We start from the raw sequence: 22,999 nt of genomic DNA, 5'->3' as shown, positions 1-22,999 counted from the left end.
CCAAGTCGTCATGGCCTAGTGGTTAGCATTTTTGCTTACCAACCCAAAGGACGGGGGATCGAACCCCGCCTCGAGCGACTTTGATTTTTCGTTCATATTCATCATTTCAAATTCTGTGTACTTAACCTGGCCATGGTCTTCGTTTTCTACATACACGAATGGTATTCCGGGTCTATAGGACCCAGAAATGATTTCAGCTGCCAAAATTCGAGATTGTAACCGATTTTGGATGTCTTGACCGCAAATGAAAGGCTAGGATGTCTACTTTCTGAATCCGACTGGCAGAACCGGTTTTGGACACCGTGGCCACCGGGAACCTGCTATAACCGAAAAAAGTCCTTTTTGAGGCCCCTACTTTGGGGACCTGTATCTCCGAAACGATTGCACATAGCAGGTTGCTTCCGGTTGCATTCGACAGATAATAACCTGAATTTTAAGCCCCAGAAAAAATAATTGGTCCATAGTGGCCACCGGTTCCGGTAACCCGGAACTTCCGGAAAACTTGATTTTTGCAGTTTTTGACATAAAACCGTCACACAGACCAGTATTTTGAAACGGATTATTTTGCAAATCATTGCAGAATGATACTACATACTACTCCTGACTATTTGGTATCGGTTCTGGCCAACTCTGGCCAATCCGGAACCGGTTCCAGGGTACCACTAAAACGGTTCCAATAATTGTCACGCTAGAAACCCGTCATGTTGCATATCAAACTTCATGAATTTGCATGTTATGACCATCTGAGGTCATGCCGATGACCTTTGACCCATCCTGGTCACTCCGGAACCGGTTACCGGTGGCCACCGGGGGACACTATCGGAATATGCAATGAACCCTATCATCCGACGTATCAAACTTCATGAAATTGAAAGTTATGACCATCTGAGGTCACGCCGATGTCCTCTGACCCATCCTGGTCACTCCGGAACCGGTTACCGGTGGCCACTGGGGGACACTATCGGAATATGCAATGAACCCTATCATCCGACGTATCAAACTTCATGAAATTGAAAGTTATGACCATCTGAGATCATGTCGATGTCCTCTGACCCATCCTGGTCACTCCGGAACCGGTTACCGGTGGCCACTGGGGGACACTATCGGAATATGCAATGAACCCTATCATCCGACGTATCAAACTTCATGAAATTGAATGTTATGACCATCTGAGATCATGTCGATGTCCTCTGAACCATCCTGGTCACTCCGGAACCAGTTACCGGTGGCCACTGGAGGACACTATCGGAATATGCAATGAAACCTATCATCCGACGTATCAAACTTCATGAAATTGAAAGTTATGACCATCTGAGGTCATGCCGATGTCCTCTGACCCAACCTGGTCACTCCGGAACCTGTTACCGGTGGCCACTGGAGGACACTATCGGAATATGCAATGAACCCTATCATCCGACATATCAAACTTCTGAAATTGAAAGTTATGACCATCTGAGGTCATGCCGATGTCCTCTGACCCATCCTGGTCACTCCAGAACCGGTTACCGGTGGCCACTGGGGGACACTATCGGAATATGCATAAACCCTATCATCCGACGTATCAAACTTCATGAAATTGAAAGTTATGACCAGAGCTGAAAATGTCAGGGGTCCTGACGCGAAAATCGGCGACGCATACACGATTCTTTCAGATCCATTCACTGAACCGCAAAACCGTGACATAAACAAACCCGACTCAGTCGTGAGTGCCCTAGCTCACTGAGCAACTGCAATGCGAGGCAGTAGTCGACCAACGCTCATTCGACGTTGCACGCACACACATAAAGAAACAAATTTTTACACAAAAAGTTGGTATTTATGTGTGGAAATGTAATTTTGAATATAAGTTATGGTTGTTTTAAGTGTTTTGCACAGTCTAGAACCATTCAATTGTTTAAAAAAAGTCAAAATATTGTTTAGAGAGGATTTTACGAGTCAGTCATACGACACGAATTAAGTGAGTGTAGCTCATTTTTTTACGTCTCTCATTCTCCAGCAGCCGACCGGCACGAGTCAGGCGGCAGTGGTTGAACGGACACAGTAAGCTTACAGTCAGATGCTGAACTGACATTTTGGTTTGCTTCATGTGTACGCTGGGTTGGAAACATTTTGCAGGCCTGGTTATGACCATCTGAGGTCATGCCGATGTCCTCTGACCCATCCTGGTCACTCCGGAACCGGTTACCGGTGGCCACTGGGGGACACTATCGGAATATGCATAAACCCTATCATCCGACGTATCAAACTTCATGAAATTGAAAGTTATGACCATCTGAGGTCACGCTGATGTCCCCTGACACAACCTGGTCACTCCGGAACCGGTTACCGGTGGCCACTGAGGGATACTATCGAAATATGCAATGAACCCTATCATCCGACGTATCAAACTTCATGAAATTGAAAGTCATGACCATCTGAGGTCATGCTAACGTTCTTTGAACTTATCTGGTCACTTCGGAATCGGTTACCGTTGGCAACTTGGTGACACTCTCTGAGTATGTAGTAAACCCTATCATCCGACGTATCAAGATTCATGAAATTGAAAGTCATGACCATCTGAGGTCATGCTAACGTTCTTTGAACTTATCTGGTCACTTCGGAATCGGTTTCCGATGGCCACTTGGGGACATTTGTGGAATATGCTAGAAACCCTATCATCCGAAATATCAAACTTGAATAGAAACCCTATCGTCCGACATATAAAACTTCATGAGGCCGTCTTTCTCTCAAACCGAGTGTTGCCGAGATTTGGGTGCAGAAACTCTTTCATCTAACCTTTGATTTTGATATTTTAGAAATTATAGACATAGTGTGATAGTGTGATAGTGTCCTCCAGTGGCCACCGGTAACCGGTTCCGGAGTGACCAGGATGGGTCAGAGGACATCGGCATGAACTCAGATGGTCATAACTTTCAATTTCATGAAGTTTGATATGTCGGATGATAGGGTTCATTGCATATTCCGATAGAGTCCCTCAGTGGCCACCGGTAACTGGTTCCGGAGTGACCAGGTTGGGTCAGAGGACATCGGCATAACCACAGATGGTCATAACTTTCAATTTCATGACGTTTGATACGTCGGATGATAGGTTTCATTGCATATTCCGATAGTGTCCTCCAGTGGCCACCGGTAACAGGTTCCGGAGTGACCAGGTTGGGTCAGAGGACATCGGCATGACCTCAGATGGTCATAACTTTCAATTTCATGAAGTTTGATACGTCGGATGATAGGGTTCATTGCATATTCCGATAGTGTCCCCAAGTGGCCACCGGTAACTGGTTCCGGAGTGACCAGGTTGGGTCAGAGGACATCGGCATGACCTCAGATGGTCATAACTTTCAATTTCATGAAGTTTGATACGTCGGATGATAGGGTTCATTGCATATTCCGATAGTGTCCCTCAGTGGCCACCGGTAACTGGTTCCGGAGTGACCAGGTTGGGTCAGAGGACATCGGCATGACCTCAGATGGTCATAACTTTCAATTTCATGAAGTTTGATACGTCGGATGATAGGGTTCATTGCATATTCCGATAGTGTCCTCCAGTGGCCACCGGTAACAGGTTCCGGAGTGACCAGGTTGGGTCAGAGGACATCGGCATGACCTCAGATGGTCATAACTTTCAATTTCATGAAGTTTGATACGTCGGATGATAGGGTTCATTGCATATTCCGATAGTGTCCCCAAGTGGCCACCGGTAACTGGTTCCGGAGTGACCAGGTTGGGTCAGAGGACATCGGCATAACCACAGATGGTCATAACTTTCAATTTCATGAAGTTTGATACGTCGGATGAAAGGTTTCATTGCATATTCCGATTGTGTCCTCCAGTGGCCACCGGTAACAGGTTCCGGAGTGACCAGGTTGGGTCAGAGGACATCGGCATGACCTCAGATGGTCATAACTTTCAATTTCATGAAGTTTGATACGTCGGATGATAGGGTTCATTGCATATTCCGATAGTGTCCCCCAGTGGCCACCGGTAACTGGTTCCGGAGTGACCAGGTTGGGTCAGAGGACATCGGCATGACCTCAGATGGTCATAACTTTCAATTTCATGAAGTTTGATACGTCGGATGATAGGGTTCATTGCATATTCCGATAGTGTCCTCCAGTGGCCACCGGTAACAGGTTCCGGAGTGACCAGGTTGGGTCAGAGGACATCGGCATGACCTCAGATGGTCATAACTTTCAATTTCATGAAGTTTGATACGTCGGATGATAGGGTTCATTGCATATTCCGATTGTGTCCTCCAGTGGCCACCGGTAACAGGTTCCGGAGTGACCAGGTTGGGTCAGAGGACATCGGCATGACCTCAGATGGTCATAACTTTCAATTTCATGAAGTTTGATACGTCGGATGATAGGGTTCATTGCATATTCCGATAGTGTCCCCCAGTGGCCACCGGTAACTGGTTCCGGAGTGACCAGGTTGGGTCAGAGGACATCGGCATGACCTCAGATGGTCATAACTTTCAATTTCATGAAGTTTGATACGTCGGATGATAGGGTTCATTGCATATTCCGATAGTGTCCTCCAGTGGCCACCGGTAACAGGTTCCGGAGTGACCAGGTTGGGTCAGAGGACATCGGCATGACCTCAGATGGTCATAACTTTCAATTTCATGAAGTTTGATACGTCGGATGATAGGGTTCATTGCATATTCCGATAGTGTCCTCCAGTGGCCACCGGTAACAGGTTCCGGAGTGACCAGGTTGGGTCAGAGGACATCGGCATGACCTCAGATGGTCATAACTTTCAATTTCATGAAGTTTGATACGTCGGATGATAGGGTTCATTGCATATTCCGATAGTGTCCTCCAGTGGCCACCGGTAACTGGTTCCGGAATGACCAGGTTGGGTCAGAGGACATCGGCATAACCACAGATGGTCATAACTTTCAATTTCATGAAGTTTGATACGTCGGATGAAAGGTTTCATTGCATATTCCGATTGTGTCCTCCAGTGGCCACCGGTAACAGGTTCCGGAGTGACCAGGTTGGGTCAGAGGACATCGGCATGACCTCAGATGGTCATAACTTTCAATTTCATGAAGTTTGATACGTCGGATGATAGGGTTCATTGCATATTCCGATAGTGTCCCCCAGTGGCCACCGGTAACTGGTTCCGGAGTGACCAGGTTGGGTCAGAGGACATCGGCATGACCTCAGATGGTCATAACTTTCAATTTCATGAAGTTTGATACGTCGGATGATAGGGTTCATTGCATATTCCGATAGTGTCCTCCAGTGGCCACCGGTAACAGGTTCCGGAGTGACCAGGTTGGGTCAGAGGACATCGGCATGACCTCAGATGGTCATAACTTTCAATTTCATGAAGTTTGATACGTCGGATGATAGGGTTCATTGCATATTCCGATAGTGTCCCCAAGTGGCCACCGGTAACTGGTTCCGGAATGACCAGGTTGGGTCAGAGGACATCGGCATGACCTCAGATGGTCATAACTTTCAATTTCATGAAGTTTGATACGTCGGATGATAGGGTTCATTGCATATTCCGATAGTGTCCCTCAGTGGCCACCGGTAACTGGTTCCGGAGTGACCAGGTTGGGTCAGAGGACATCGGCATGACCTCAGATGGTCATAACATGCAATTTCATGAAGTTTGATATGCAACATGACGGGTTTCTAGCGTGACAATTATTGGAACCGTTTTAGTGGTACCCTGGAACCGGTTCCGGATTGGCCAGAGTTGGCCAGAACCGATACCAAATAGTCAGGGGTAGTATGTAGTATCCTTCTGCAATGATTTGCAAAATAATCCGTTTCAAAATACTGGTCTGTGTGACGGTTTTATGTCAAAAACTGCAAAAATCAAGTTTTCCGGAAGTTCCGGGTTACCGGAACCGGTGGCCACTATGGACCAATTATTTTTTCTGGGGCTTAAAATTCAGGTTATTATCTGTCGAATGCAACCGGAAGCAACCTGCTATGTGCAATCGTTTCGGAGATACAGGTCCCCAAAGTAGGGGCCTCAAAAAGGACTTTTTTCGGTTATAGCAGGTTCCCGGTGGCCACGGTGTCCAAAACCGGTTCTGCCAGTCGGATTCAGAAAGTAGACATCCTAGCCTTTCATTTGCGGTCAAGACATCCAAAATCGGTTACAATCTCGAATTTTGGCAGCTGAAATCATTTCTGGGTCCTATAGACCCGGAATACCATTGGTGTCAGTTTTTTTTTGGTGGGCACTTCCGGTGGCCACCGGAAGTTCATTTTTGGCCAGAATGTGTGTCTTAGTAAGATACACAAAGTCACAAAATTTCAGATCTCTAGGTGTTTTTGGTCAAAAGTTACAATTACTTTTATAGTGCTACTGGGTCCTATAGACCCGAAGACCATGCCCGGGTTAACTTTCTCGTTGGGAGCAGATGGGAATCGAACCCAGAACCATTCGCTTACAAAGCGAACACCGTAACCAGTCAGCCACGGCCGCTCAGAAGGCAAAAATATACATTTTCACCTACAAACAAATCAAATTGGAAGACATTTGGTTGCATCATTGCCGAGATATAGCAATTTCAAAAAACGGGTGCCACGATATCTCAACACTGTCTTGACCAAATTGGCTAAAAATTTTGGTGAAGACTCGTTAAACCGATTCTGTGTGCATGACGAAGCCCGATTTTCAAAAAGTTTATTTAAAAAAAGATAAAAATATTTTTGTGTTTTTCATGAAAAAAAAACCAAAAGTTTTTGATTTTAGTATTTTTCTAAAAAGCAAATTTTAAAAATTGGGCATCGTCATGCACACGGGATAGAGTCTTCACCTCAAATTTCAGCCAATTTGGTCCTTCCCATCTCGAGATATCGTGGCACCCGTAAATCAACTATGGGTGTAGAGAAAAACGCCAACAAAGTTTGACAGCTCGCTTTGCGCATGGCAAAATTTTGAGCTTAAATCGTCTCTTACTCAGTTTAATCATGAAATATCTTCATGAAACTTTCAGGAGTGATTAATAATCATCCTTTGAGTGGATTTAACAAATATTCTACAATTTAAAATTTTGAGATTTTTTACATGTATGTAACCCCTTAAATGACATTTTCATTCTAAAATAGATTGAAATTGTGAACGATTTTTTTCTAATTTTAAGTAAATTACTGAAGAAAAATTTAGTGAATTTAATTTGAAAATTGTACAAAATATAACAAACTTGTTCAAGAGTTAGAAAATAATTTTAAAACAAGTAGGGTAGAGTAGTCATCAATGAGACACGGGGAACAATGATAAAATGGATCTCACAAGTCGTAGTTTCAACCAATCAGGCTCATATTTGGGGGAAAGGTATATCTACTGGATACACGTCTGCTATAATAGTGGCTTTGGTTATGGACGCTCCCTTGAAAAGTTATTCATAAATGTTTGATTCTGGGGTGTAAAAGTAAATTATAGACAAAAAATACTTGTTCGCTCGTAGGCTGCCATTTACACCAAAACTAATATTTCTTCAAATTTCTTTCGACGTTCCATAGGGATTGAGTTGGGCTACAGTGTCCTATCATTAGGTTTGACCAAAATTTGGAATATACCCAGAATCCAGGGCTGTCTCATTGTTCCCCACTCATTTTAGCCCATGGGTAACAATGAGACACTTTGATTTTTCTTCATTAAACATTTCAAAATCCATGCAAATTTTTCAAAACATAAATTGAAAGTGATTTTTGGCATATTTAAAGAGTTTTAATTTCATTTAACCAAACATACAAAGTTATTTGGTATAAATATATGGATTTTACAAAATTTAAATACTTTTTAGTATAACTTTTGTTAATTAAAGTTTCATTTTGGAGAAATTGCTCTAAAATGTTTAGGCAAGTCAACTGTAATGGAACAATACAAAAACATGATGTTTTACTAGAAAAGTGTCTCATTGTTCCCCAGCTGTCTCATTGTTCCTGCCAAGTGCGTCTACAGTGAGACAGTTGAATAACTCTGGCTGTAGATGTCGGATCGATCTCATATGTTGGTCAATGTTAGAACACACTTAAAGAAAAAAATTGCAACAAAAAGCTCATTAAAAAATGCTGATGAATAAATTAGAAAAATCGTTTAAAGTTGAAAACCAAAAGTGTCTCATTGATGACTACCCAAGTAACATTTTTAAACCAACTAGCCACCACCAAGTTTTATTAAGGTTTTATTGTAGCATCTTGATTGCTTAATAGTTTTATTTGGGCATTCACCGCAACCAACAAGCAAGAGCTAATTAATAGGTTCTAACAAGGTTTTATGCCTCGGACATAAAACCGGGAGAAAATAAATGCCGACTGGCTTTCAATAAGGTTTTATGAAAGTTTTAATAGAGGCTTGAAAACCAGATGGCAATGCCATGCCAAACGGTTTTATCGCATGCTTTGTTAAAACCAAGGGTGTTGTAGCTGTCAAGTGCCATTAGGCATGCAAAAAGCTCACTTAAAACCATAAGCTCCTAATAGAGCATTTATCGCGGCCAAAAAGCAGTGCATAAATATGGCGCTAAACGCGTGCTCTGATTGAATATGATTGACCGCCATCTTGGCAAAAAAAAATTAAAAATCATAAATTTGATGAAAACACACAATTATGATGAATTTGTGACATCGTTAGCATAGCCACAGAAGTTCAAACATAATTTGAACATTTTTTGCAAAGATTTGCAACACAATATTTTTTAACATTAAAAACTATGACTACAAAATAATGATTTTTGATGAAGCGAGTTGATTTTTTTGGCTCTATCTCCCCTACAATCATCAATAAAATTTTAACCGCAGCTGAATTTGAGCCACCAATTTCGAGAAATAAGGTTTAAAATTATTTCAATTACCTCCAATATCTATCATATCATCATCATCATTTTTGACAACCATCTCCATAATTTCATTTGGCAAGACGAAGACTCATTTTTTGCCAGAATAAAATCTGTTTGTCATAAGACGCATGAAGACGTATGAAATGTCATTTTCCCTAACTCCTAACAAGGTTTTAACAAAGGCTTTATCAAGGCTTTAAGGAGGTTGTTAGGATTTCGTTGTAAAGCCTTGAACTCCTATGTGGGTTTTATAAATAGGCCGTAACAACCTTTTGCGGAGGTCCTTTTGGGTTTTAAGTGAGGTTTATCGGGGTTCTGGGGAGGCTGTTACGACTTGGTGGTTTTAATGTTGGTTTTGGCTGATAGGTTTTATAGCGGTTGTGACAGCTTTGATAAAGCTTAAAATGTTACTTGGGTACCCTACCCTATGATTGGAATTTTCAACTTTTCCCGACTTTTGGACAAAAAATCACAAATTCCAGACTTTTACTCGATTTTTCATGTGGATTTTGGCGAATTCTCGACTTTTTGCCGATTTCCCGACTTGAGTGGCCACCCTGAATAAAGCTTCTTAAAGACTGAGAATTCTCGTAATTAGATTACGCCCCAAGCACTTTTGTATTAGAAAATTAAAGCGGCCAGCCCTACTGCGTTATGTTTACCGCAGAGAGGATTTGATTTGACGAAATTTGGGTTGAATACTCTCAAGACATATCCCGGGTGCATGACGAAGCCCGATTTTGATATTTTCAATTTCATAAAAATACAAAAATCAAATTATTTTTGATCTTTTGTATAAAAAAACACCAAACTAAATTTTATTTTCTTTTAATCTGCCTTTGTAATGCACACGGAACTGGTTTACTGATTCTTCACCAAAATTTTGAGCCGTTTTGGTCAAAGCAGTACTGAGATATTGTGGCAACTGTTTTTCGAAACTGTTAACTTCAAAAAGCTATACTTCGATAACTACTACACCTTATAGTATGCATAATTTTAATAAAAATTAGAAAATTAAATTTCAACATATGAGAGAATCCAATGATTTTAACATTTGAAACCTATTTAAACATTTTTTATACAGTTTTTTGAAAAATTGATTCAAGTGAAAAGTTGTACAATCCACAGCTCGTTTTCCAATTTTGCACACATAAAATGTATTCTACTCACACAACACTCGAATGCAAGAGTGCGTACGTGCAAAATCAAAACAAACTCCAGAGCAGCGAACTCAAAAACGAGCCGGCACTCCTGGGCGTTCTGCTTCAAGGAAAAACACGCACACATCAAGTTTATAAACATACACAAGATTGTTACACACACTTTGTTGTCTGATGCTTCCCCGGTTCAAAGTCGATGTTTGCTCATTAGGGTGTCCAAAAAAAGCGATCCTATGTTTTTGTTTGCTATTTTGATAGAAATAAGCCCGACTTGTTGGGCTATAGGATTTTAAAGTACATAGTTTGGACACCCTATTGCTCACACCGTATCGCACCGGAGAGGTAATTGCAGTTAAAACGAAACAAACAAGAATTGAAACTTACCCGATAAATGAGTCATCTCCGAGCACGTCGTCGACGTCGATAATGTCCATTGTGCGAGGGAGGGCGGTAGTGCTGAGCTCCTCCACGTGGGCACTCGAGACGAGTTCACCTTAGATTGGGTTCTTCGAGCACTTTGGTTTCACATCTACATCAAGATTGATTTTTTGATTTCACTTTATATCTGCCAGAAAAGATTGCACACAAACACGCACACGTTTCTTTTCTAGCCTTTTACGCACGCTGTTGGTGGATGAGAGAAAGAAAAATCACATGAAAATCACGCAAATTTTGCAGAAATTTAAAACATTTGCTAATTTGTTGCTCAGGGTGTTGCTTGATGTTGCTGCTTCTTCACTTATGTTTTTCCACTTCTTCTTGCTTCTTCGTGTTACGAATCGTTGATCAGATCTTCACTTCGATTGCCAGAACCATGAGATAATCGCTCGATTTTCCCGTTCTGCCAACAATACCGCGCACCAACCAAGTCGGCAGGCACGCATGAGATCACACACCTAGTCGTGTCGGAATAGAAATGCCAGAGTGCCTTTTCTTCCTGCGTAATTCCTTTGGGGCCGTACTCCACAGCATGCGCGTTCTTCACTTCACTCTGCTGACGTTTTGTACACTGTGTAACATGCGCCTATGAGTTCATGCATCTCGATTTACTTTGCTTTTTTTTTCTGCAAACCTTGATCATCGGCCCAGGTCATCGAACAGAAGTTAAACCCAGAAGGGAGCGGTTGGGATAGTAGAAATATGTTTTAACGATTGATTTATTTCAAAAATTGTTCAACATATTTTCTAAATGTATTGTCATTTTAACTTAATTTTAGATTTAAATGGTGTTTTTCTTGCATTTATTATTTTTGGATTTTTCTAATGAAAAAACTGTTTCCTCACTTGAATTTATGTTCCGTCAAACTAAAGGTCAAGACTCCAAAACAGTATCGAAAAGTAAAATTTGATACATGTCCTGAAAAGTTTAAATTTTCAGAACCCGAATGTTTTTTTTGCGTAAAAATGTAGATTGTTGTAAAAAATGTGGTTTCACAACGAAATTATAAATAAAATTATTTCAGAGAGCTGAAAAAAATCTTCTTTTCACAATTCCATTGTAAAGCTACAAACTTTTCCTGTCATTTTCAAATGTTGAAATGGCCCACTTTTCTTCACCAAAAATATTTAACATAATCGAAAAGTAATTCTTTTCAATATTGTTTTGATTTCAACTTTGAATTGACTAAACACATGGACATTTGACTTAAAATTTCATTCAAAGGGTATTTTTCGTAATCGCAAAAAAAAAATGTTTGCTGCTCGCTTCAAAATTTTTTTTTTTAATCACTTTTCGTATTTACCCAACTTGGTTGAAATACTACTAATTTGGATGTATTTTTTTAAATTTCGACTAAAAATTGAGTAATTTTCTTAATTTTCAAATAATATTCCGCGATTTTTAAATTAGTATTTTACAAATACAAATCTGAATACAATTTTGCAGGTTGGTCATACAAAAATGGTTACGTAAATATATGAAGATTTGGGATTTTCTAAACTCTTCAGCAAAGATGTGGATTAAAATTAGGATTACTCAGCAAAATAGCCATACGCTTAAAAAGAATAACCCATTTCTGTATTAAACTTTTTTTTTTACTAAAAGTAGGATTCCCAAAATATGTATTTTTTGAAACAATAAATTTTTTAATTGTTTTAAGGGTCAAAAGAATAAAGTAAAAGCTAATTCGAAAAGTTCAGTAATTTTTTTCGATAAACTGAATTTAAGATATATATTTTAGTAAAACAGATAATAAACAACTGAAATTTGACAGATTTAATTTTGCCTAGGGACAATCCATAAATCACGTGGACACTATAGTGGTAGTCTCTAACCCCCCACGTGGACCATTGTCCATACAAAAAAAAAAACTTTTTTGTATGAAGCTTGGACAATCGCTATAGGTAGATATGGATAAGGACTACACTGAAAAAAATGATACACGGTAAATTTTTTTTAGTGTTTTTTATTTCACTTTTTGTCACTAAAACTGATTTGCAAAAAAACACTATTTTTTTCATTTCCTGATATGTTTTGGGGGAAATAAATTGCCAACTTTTCAGAAATTTCCAGAATGGGCCAAAAATCTTTGACTGAGTTGTGAGATTTTGAATTTGCAATCAAAAAGTACTCTACTGAAATCAAGATAAAGTGCAACATTTTCAAGTTATAGTCATTGTTAGGTAACTTTGAAAAAAATAGTCTCAGTTATTCATTATTTTAAAATTAGTGGTATTGCCCATGTTTGCCCAATTTTGCAAAAAAATATTTTTGAAATTCTGAGAAAATTCTCTAAATTTTGCTTTTTTGAACTTTGTTGTTACAACCCTTAGTTGCTGAGATATTGCCATGCAAAGGTTTAAAAACAGGAAAATTGATGTTTTCTAAGTCTCACCCAAATAACCCACCATTTTCTAATGTCGATATCTCAGCTACTAATGGTCCGGTTTTCAATGTTAAAATATGAAACATTCGTGAAATTTTCCGATCTTTTCGAAAACAATATTTTCAAAGTTTTTAAAACAAGACTAACCTTTCAAAAGGGCGTAATATTGAATGTTTGGCCCTTTTGAAATGTTAGTCTTGATTTAAACATAACATTTTTTTTGCAAGAGTGGGCAAACATGGGCACTAATTAAAAAAAAAAATGAATAACTGAGACTATTTTTTAAACAAAAGTTACCTAAAAATGACTGTAACTTTAGAACGGTACACTTTATCAAAATTTCACTGAAGTACTTTTTGATTGCCAATTTCGATTTTACATCTAAAAATGAAGTGGAAAAAATTATAATACCAATATTTCGATTTTTTTTAGATCAGTATTGATTCAAAAATTTATAACTCGATCGACGAGTTTTTGCCCATTTCTGCACAGTTGGCATTTGATGACCCCTTAAGAGGCCGTACAGTAGTTGTTCGGTAACTGGGCTGAGAACGTAGCCCAGTCATCGAATGCTGTTCGCTAACTGGGCTGGACGAAAAATAACGAGGGGACTACCGATGCATAATATTTATTTGATGAAATATAAAAATAAACAAAACTAAAATTTATTTACAATGATTACTTTTCATATTTCTTTAATTGTGACTTAAAATAACATAAAAGTTTGAAAAAAGTTTGTTAATTGTTGACCATGATTTTTGCATCCATTAACCCCTCGGTGATTTCGGTTTGTTTTGGGTTTTTGACGTTTGTCTGCTTTTTAACTGGGCTACGGCCCAGTTATCGAGCGCCCAGTTAAAAAGCAGCCCAGTTAAACAACGCCCAGTTACCGAACAACTACTGTATTTGTAAATTCTGCTCGGTTTGTTCTAGAGGTCGTATCGAGGTGCTCCGATTTGGATGAAACTTTAAGCGTTTGTTTGTCTATACATGAGATGAACTCATGCCAAATATGAGCCCTCTACGACAAAAGGAAGTGGGGTAAAACGGGCTTCGAAGTTTGAGGTCCAAAAAACCTAAAAAATCTTAAAATTGCTCGCATTTCCGTAAAACTTCATCAAACCCAACTCTCGTAGATGCATTTGAAAGATCTTTTGAAGCACTTCAAAATGGGCCATAGACATCCAGGACCGGCTTGACTTTTTCTCATAGCTTTTGCAAATTACTGTTAAAAATTGATTTTTTTAAAACCTTAATATCTTTTTCCAACAGCCTCCAACACCCATACTCCCATAGGTCAAAAGATAGGTAATTTCATGGACTATAATCCTTCGGAAATAACTTTTTGGCCAATCGCAGTTTTTCTCATAGTTTTTCGATTTTTCTATAACAAACATTTTACAACGTTAGTTTTTGCCCTGTAGGCCTCCATAGCGGCACTTTTTAGTCTCAATTTTGTCATATTCGAAATCCTCGGAAAATTTCACGTTAGTTAGAAGTATTGAAGTTGTAAAATTGATTTAAAAAATAAATAAAAAAAAAATTTATAAAAAAGAAATGGATCTTATTTACCTTGTGATCAAAACGTCAAATACCGTATTAAGTAGGCGAATATCTGTTCTACCCCTAATCCGAAAAAAAGTTAACAAATATTTTAATTAATTTTAAATGGCATTTTTCCAATCAAATTTACAACTCCAATACTTCTAACTTACGTGAAATTGTCCGAGGATTCCGAATATAACAAAATTGAGACCAATATGTGCCGCTATGACGGCCTACAGGGCAAAAACTAACGTTGTAAAATGTTTGTTATAGAAAAATCGAAAAACTATGAGAAAAACTGCGATTGGCCAAAAAGTTATTTCCAAAGGCTTATAGTCCATGAAATTACCTATGTTTTGACCTATGGGAGTATGGGTGTTTGAGGCTGTTGGAAAAAGATATTAAGGTTTTAAAAAAATCCATTTTTATCAGTAATTTGCAAAAGCTATGAGAGAAAATCAAACCAATCCTGGATGTCTATGGCACATTTTGAAGTGCTTCAAAAGACCTTTCGAATGCATCTACGAGAGTTGGGTTTGATGAAGTTTTACGGAAATGCGAGCAATTTTAAGATTTTTAATGTTTTTTCGACCTCAAACTTCAAAGCCCGTTTTACACCACTTCCCTTTGTCGTAGATGGCTCATATTTGGCATGAGTTCATCTCATGTATAGACAAACAAACGCTGAAAGTTTCATCCAAATCGGAGCACCTCGATACGACCTGTTACACATTGGTGAAAAACTGGCTCTTAAACGTATCAGAAAATGAAAAAATAAAAATATTGTTTTTTTTTGCAAATTAAGTTTTTTTACTGTGTACCATTTTTTTCAGTGTAGTCCTTATCTATACCTACAACTTTGCCGAGGACACCAAATCGATCAAAAAAATCCTTCAAAAGATACAGAATTTTTTATTTTAATACATCATTTTTGTATAGAGAACTGCCAAATTTGCAAGGAAAATTATATGGACAAATGCAAAATGGCTTCTTTCGGCATACCAAACTCATCAAAAAAGTTTCAGCCGGATAAAAAATTCAAAAAAAAAAGATCGAATGACCGGAATCTCAGAGAATTGCTCACCGTTCTTTAGGAGATGAATAAAAAAATATATCGATGGTTCCCGTAGTTTTGAAGATACCAAAATGTCTGTAGCACAAATCTTGGTGCAAAAGGTCTGGTTGGTGTGTTTTCCTGTATTTAAGTTAAATTTTATAGAAATTTTAGGTGGCTAAATTAGTAAGATTTAATTCAAAAAGTTGGATTGCAAGCTAAGTTTAGAAGTTAAGATACATGTGTAGATTTTATATAAATTTGACAAGGATGTAAATAACTCTGATTTTAAAAGAAATTGTCTTCCTGGATAACCGTTTTGTACTTTGTTGAAAAGATATTAAAAATATTATTCCTATGAGTTAAAGAAATGGTGATCTAGCAACTATTTTATACAATATTATCGGATCAAATTTATAAATATTCATAAGATTCGAACTAATCTTTTTTGCAAAGATTTTCCGATATGTTTATGTTTTCTGTTTTCATTTGAAAAGAATTAATAAATTTGTACTTTGATGTATTCATTTCAGTTCATTAATTGAGTTTCGGTAACAATATTAGTATTTAACAGCTGGATTGAGTAGATCAACTGAAGGAAAAAAAGTTACCAAATTACCTTGGAAGTGGTTCGATGTAAAACATAGTGCTTTTTATTTATTCCGAGCATTTTTTAAACAATTTTGCTCAACATTCCACATTCCACTCCCACCAACGGTACTTCAAAATATCGATTCTAAATTAGCTCTCATCGCAGCCGCCCTCTCTCATGGGAATGTGTCAGCCAGCCAGCCAGCAGCCAAAACGAATCACGAAACCCATTCGGCACTAGCAATTTTCACATCGTCGTCTGGTTCGTTTTGGCCGCAAACAAAAAAAAAGTTGAATGAATTCACATGTGACTGCTGATGTTGATGTTGTTATTTTTCTGTGTGTGAGTAAGAGAAAAACAAAATAAACCCACGAAAATGATGTGAAAAAGATTAAGCCATGCTGAGCGGCCACAATCTTGGCCCAATCTCTCGGCCGACGACACGAAAAGGAAGGCAAAACGAACCAACGTGCATGACGAAAGACCAGCAGCAGCAACAAAAGTGTTGTTGGTTGATTTTGTTGTTCTTTTTTTTGCTGTAGGCGATCTTTTCGCTACCGTAAGAAAATGAGAAAATTGCTAGGTGGAAGTGAGAGCAGTGACGGATGACGAGGGTTTCCTAATCAATAAGTCGTCTTAGTGATTTTAATTTTTATTTTGTTTAAACTAAAATTAATTTGTTATAACTATTCCCAACATAAATATTAATGCGAAATTGTATAACTTTAACAAGAGATTTAACATTTTTTATTTCATTTCTATTTCGAATAAATCTAACCATACGCAAAAATAACTGATTGATGAAAATCCAATTTAATCAAATCGCTCAATGGACCGTGAATGTCACTCGGTGGTGCGTCGGCATGAGAAATTTTCATTTGAATGAACCTAAACTTGAGTGTGTTTTAGGTATGCTTGTAAACTCTGTGAGAGCAGAAGTGCCAAAGTCGAAACGAAGTCGATTTCCGGTCCAATTTGGGCGCAGCAGCCACTGATGGGCATGAGCGAAACAAGCATAACGAGAGGTTTCCTCAATTAGAGCAGATTCCATCAAATTGCAACCTTTTATTGGCAAAGTTGATTTTTTTTGTTACATACTCTAGAATTAGTCAATTCACTTATTATGTTAAAACCTTTTAAAACAAACTTCAAATATAGACAACAAAGTGCTTTCTAAATAAGCATTAACTTACTTTACTCGCTCTTTTGAAGACTTCCGAACAATCCAACACTTAACCGGAACATCATTTCATTATTGCCAAAACTGAGTCCGCAATGGCGGTGACCAACAAGGATGCAAAACAAGGTTGAAGAGAAGACGAACCTTGGCACCACCAGTCATCGATTTTAACGTTTTCATTTTGGTTAGTCATCCCTGTCGCAAAATGGTGCCACCGACTTGAAGCAATAATGGTCTTTAGGGACGTCAGCAAATGATTTCATTTCATTTTAGAAGCGTCATTGGCATCGTTTTGGCTAAATTTGATTTGTAAGTTCTAGGATTTTGTTTGGTTTAATATTTGTTATAATTTTTGATTACTTCAGATTTTTTTAAAGCTTCTGTTATTTTTCCTGTTGGCGAGCCTTCCGAGCAACGATGCTATGGGAAGGTATTTCTAGTTAACACACAAAATCACTCACACACAGTTATCTCGACGATCCAAAATGTCATCGCGTCTTTCGAACATTTAATAGATATGGAATATTTACCGTAAAAAAATAAAACCTTAGTCGAAAAATGTATACACATTTTACCCGACGCCGTGACTTCCGATCAGCGTTGATATAGAAAGGGCATTGAAAATAAAATAAAAACAATTAAATAATTACACAAGCACATAAAAAACAAATGACGCTCAAGACACACAAAAAAATCAGAAAGGCAAGCGCATGGCCTCGTAACAGCACACAATTCACGACAAAAAAGCAAAACAAAAGGAACACAAAAAATCACTTTTCACTCGGAATATATTTACGACCACGCGCTCCCTTGCATTCTGAACACGATCACGAATACAGCACAAAAAGAATACCACAAAAAATCATCATCCCGGCACTGCTGCTAACACGATCTTTTTCAAAATAATCATAACAATACATAAGAAACTGAGTAATATTACATCAACGATGTGTTAATTCAGTTTTGCCTTCCTCACTGAGGTAAGGCTAAAATCCTGCTCTAAAATTGAACTTTTTATTTAAAGCTCGAAAACCCACCTTGATGTATACATATCGACTCAGAATCGAAAACTGTCACTCAGTTTTCTCAGCACTGGCTGAACCGATTTTTACCAAACCAGTCGCATTTGACTTGGTTTAGGGTCTCATACGGTGCTATTGAATTGTTTGAAATTTCGATAAGTAGTTCAAAAGTAATTTTAGCATTAGCATTAGCATTTGGAGGACGCCCCACCACCGGAAGGCTCCACAACGCTTATCCCACTGTTTGATCTGGTTGTGTTAGACCCTCATCCGGAACAATAATCCAACACGGGATAAGTAGTTCAAAAGTAATATATAAAAATGTGTTTTCGCATATTTTCTAAAGTTGAATAAATGGCAGTAAACTGACCCAAACATCATCATGTTATACATCGTTAGTTAGGTAATTGAAAGACCTTTCCAACGAGTCCAAAACATTGATAATCTGGCAAACTTGTCTCGAGTTATAGCCACTTAAGTGATATTTATGTAGTTTTTTTGTAGCCGGATCTCACTAAAATGTATGTAAACAGTGTCCGGATCCATCATCCGACCCATCGTTGGTAAGGTAATCGAAAAATCTTTCCAACGAGTTCACAACATTGAAGATCTGGCAACCTTGTCTCGAGTTATGACCACTTCAGTTATATCTGTGTACTTATTTTTCTGGATCTTAAAAAAAAAGCTGAACTATGTGTCCAAACCACTGATATTACCCATTGTTGGTAAAAAGTGAGGAAGGCATCAACCACATAGGTGGATTAACAGTCAGGCAACTATGCCAGAAAAGTACCCGTAGACTCCTAAGCACCGTTTTTTTTTAAATAAAAATAGGTATATTTACTTTTTAAATTTTAAACTCTTCGTCTGTTTTGCTCTTTTTGTTGTGTAGAAAAGGCGGTATCAGGTGAATAAGTTCAGTATGTAACATGAAATGAAACCAAAAAAAAAACTAGAGTTACGATATCACAAGTTCTTAACAATAATGTTGTCAGGTCATCAACACTCAGATCTAAAAAAATGCAAAAACTTATCAAAAAAATGTAAAAATAGCAGGATCCAAACAAGATTTCCATCAAAATTTATTACAGCGAAATTTCAAAAGTTTTTCTAAGCGACACTAGAGTGCACGTATAATTTGAAAGTATTGCCAGGTCTTTTATATCTAATTTGCAATATTTGAATGGATTTTTGAAAGCCAAAAATATTATCTAAATACAGGCGTGAGAAGGTGAAGCAGGTTATGCTGTTGTTGTGTTGTGTTTTTTTTTTTTTTTGGCAAAACGACAAATCGAATCAAACATTTGATTAGGGCACAAAACCAAAAACTGCGATTTCGCCAGTAACCATCTTTTAATTCCTATGTGAAATAAAAACTTGACTGATGCAGGGTTGTTACGGAAAAGTCGAAAAAAAATCCGCGCCAGATCCGCGCCGACCCCAAGACCCAATCCGCGCGAAATCCGCGCCATATAAAAATCGCGACAAACATAGAAGAGAGTAACATAATGAATAAAATTTTAAACGAAAAAAGAATAATACAGAAAGCATTACTGATCCGTTGATCAGTTGTGGATTCATATCCCACCTGCACCAAGTGGAACCTTTTCTGCCATTTCTGAAACAATATTAGCATTTTTTGCAACACTTTAAATATCTTTGCTTTAAAAACAAACTCAGGAAAAAAATTTAATTCAAAAATTTAAAAAATATAAAACCCTAAAATAAATCACCAAATTCTAAAATCTAGGGATTAATAATTTAATAATTTATTGATTTAATAATTTATAAAATTAATAATTTAATAATTTAATAATTTAATAATTTAATAATTTAAAAATTTAATAATTTAATAATTTAATAATTAAATAATTTAATAATTTAATAATTTAATAATTTAATAATTTAATAATTTAATAATTTAATAATTTAATAATTTAATAATTTAATAATTTAATAATTTAATAATTTAATAATTTAAAAATTTAATAATTTAATAATTTAATAATTTAATAATTCAATAATTTAATAATTTAATAATTTAATAATTTAATAATTTAATAATTTAATAATTTAATAATTAAATAATTTAATAATTTAATAATTTAATAATTTAATAATTTAATAATTTAATAATTTAATAATTTAATAATTTAATAATTTAATAATTTAATAATTTAAAAATTTAATAATTTAATAATTTAATAATTTAATAATTTAATGATTAAATAATTTAATAATTTAATAATTTAATAATTTAATAATTTAATAATTTAATAATTTAATAATTTAACAATTTAATAATTTAACAATTTAATTATTTAATAATTTCATAATTTCATAATTTAATAGTTTCATAATTTAATAATTTTATAATTCAATAACTGAAGAACTTTCTTAAAAAATTAAAAATTTATGAATTAAAAAAAATCTATGTTAATTTTTCTTGTAATTTTTGAATGTGAGAATTCATATTTCTCTTTGCGTTTTTGAGTCTGCAAGTTTTGGCAATTTAAATTTATGAATTCTATTTATTTATTTTTTTGTTTAATTGAATATGTAATTTCTGAAATTTTCAATTTTAGACGGAGATTTTAGCAGATTGCTAAGTGGATTTCGTCATGTTTTGATAATTGGGAGTAGAACCAATTCTACTTAAATCAGAGTGGCAACAGAATCTTTCAATTTTTAATAAACCACAAATTTCAAAATTTAAATTTAAGAATGAAAAAACTTAAAAAATCTAAAAAGATCTGAAGCTTTTTGAAATTCTGTAATTAATATGCTCGCTCAATATTTATTGTTTCCTATATTAAAAAATGCCTTGGAAACTTTGGAACCCTGTACCGATCTTAAAAAAAATCTAAGGGTTCCAATCCGGAACATACCCTAAGAATCATTTATGTACATCCTTATGTTTAAATCTTTGGAAAATGTTTAAAATATGAGTCAGAAGATAAAAATTAAATGTATCATGTGAATAATTATAGAAAAATATTTAAACCAGGTCAGCAAATGTTAACAAAAATAATGAGTTTTAATGTTATGTAAAACGATGTCGACATAAGAAATCTCAATACATTTTTAAAAATAAACGCTCCTTGAAGATTATTTTTAAGATTCGTATTAAGAAAAAAAACAATGAATAATTTTCAGAAGAAAATTTTCTTCATTAACAACTTCTTAGAAATAGATATTTTTGCACGCATAGAAAAAGATTGAATTTATTTAATTGCTTATAATATTTTCCTTCGTAACTTGAAAGAAATTCTATCGTTCTCAATTATTTTATTTATGAAAATTGCTATCCGCGCGAAATCCGCGCCTGAACAAAATTAGCCAGCAAATCCGCGCCAGATCCGCGCGATACGCGCCATCCGCGCCATCCGCGCGATCCGCGCCGTCCGTAACAACCCTGTGGTTTTTGTAAGAAACCCCGTCATGCTACATATTGTTAGAAAGGTATTTGAAAGACCTTTCCAATGCATTCAAAAGATTGAAGATCTGACAACCCCATCAAAAGTTATGAGCACTTAAGTGTTATTTATACACTTTTTTGAGGCCGGATCTCAAATATTTTGATGAAAAAGCTGTCCGGATCTATCATGCGATCCATCGTTGGATAGGTAATCAAAAGACCTTTCCAATAAGCCTAAGAGATTGAGGATCTGACAACTCTATCAAAAGTTATAAGTACTTTAGTGTTTTATATACACTTTTTTTAGGCCGGATCGCAGATATTTTGATAAAAATAAGTGTTATTTTTACACTTTTTTGAGGCTGTGTAGGGTATTCACTTTTATGAATGCAAGGAAGGCACCAACCACCTAAAGGTGGATTAAGTAACGTTTTTTGTGAAAATATCAGTTAAATTCAGGTGTTCCACAATTGTGGGAGGCACAATAACATCTCACAATTATGAAGAGGCCATTTGGAGACAGTGTTTTGCTGCTCTGGACAAAATAGTCTTGGAATGAAGTCCAAGATAATGTCCAAATGGAGGTTCTAAAAATAGTAGGGTCGACAGAAAAGCTACTCTTGGCATGCTATTGACAAATTATCATAAAAGTGTTCCGAATTTGTGGGTGTTCCGAATATGTGGGATGACTGTATGACAAACAGATTTTATTCTGGAAAAAAATAAGTCTTCGTCTTGCCAAATGAAATTATGATGGCGGTCAATCATATTCAATCAGACCACGCGTCTAGCGCCATATTTAAGCATTGCTATTTGGCTGCGTTAAATGCTCTTTTAGGAGCTTAAGGTTTTAAGTGAGCTTTCTGCATGCCTAATGACACTTGACTTGCGATAAAACCGTTTGGCATGGCATTGCCATATGGTTTTCAAGGCTTTATTAAAACTTTCATAAAACCTTATCGGCTTTTATTTTCACCAGGTTTTATGTCTAAGGCATAAAACCTTGTTACAAACTATTAATTAGCTCTTGCTTATTGGTTGCGGCGAATGCCCAAATATAACTTTTAAGCAATCAAGATGCTACTATAAAACCTTAATAAAACTAGGTGGTGGCTAGTTGGTTTAAAAATGATACTCGGGAACCTACTAGTAGAAAGCTCTCCACACAATTACCTGTACTAACACCACTGTGTGTCCACATCGCCTACCCTACGGGGTCATTACATCGAAGAAGAAACACTTTCCAAACCCCAGTGTAATCCATCCAGCTGTTTGCCCATTTAGTACCCAGAGCTCGACGTTTTTTTACCCCCTTTGACTGTTTTTTTCCACTCCCTTATGTTCACTTTGAGTTTCTTTCGCCAACTGACCAACTTCCCCCCGAATCGGTT

The 22,999-nt window shown here is 36.7% G+C and overlaps 1 protein-coding gene across 4 annotated transcripts in view; it reads right to left on the bottom strand.

The window, feature by feature from the left end:
- Positions 1 to 22,999, bottom strand: part of LOC120418520 (serine-rich adhesin for platelets) — a 55,297-nt gene that overhangs the window by 23,778 nt on the left and 8,520 nt on the right. For all 4 annotated transcript variants that reach the window (XM_052709592.1, XM_039580956.2, XM_052709591.1 and 1 more), the window contains exon 2: positions 10,357 to 10,596. In XM_052709592.1, the coding sequence (XP_052565552.1) occupies positions 10,357 to 10,406 (50 nt within the window). In that variant the 5' untranslated portion in view covers positions 10,407 to 10,596. The remainder of the gene's footprint in view (positions 1 to 10,356; positions 10,597 to 22,999) is intronic.

Source organism: Culex pipiens, chromosome 3, assembly GCF_016801865.2.
Source record: "Culex pipiens pallens isolate TS chromosome 3, TS_CPP_V2, whole genome shotgun sequence".
Taxonomy (NCBI): domain Eukaryota; kingdom Metazoa; phylum Arthropoda; class Insecta; order Diptera; family Culicidae; genus Culex; species Culex pipiens.
This window is presented reverse-complemented; position numbering and strand designations above follow the sequence as displayed.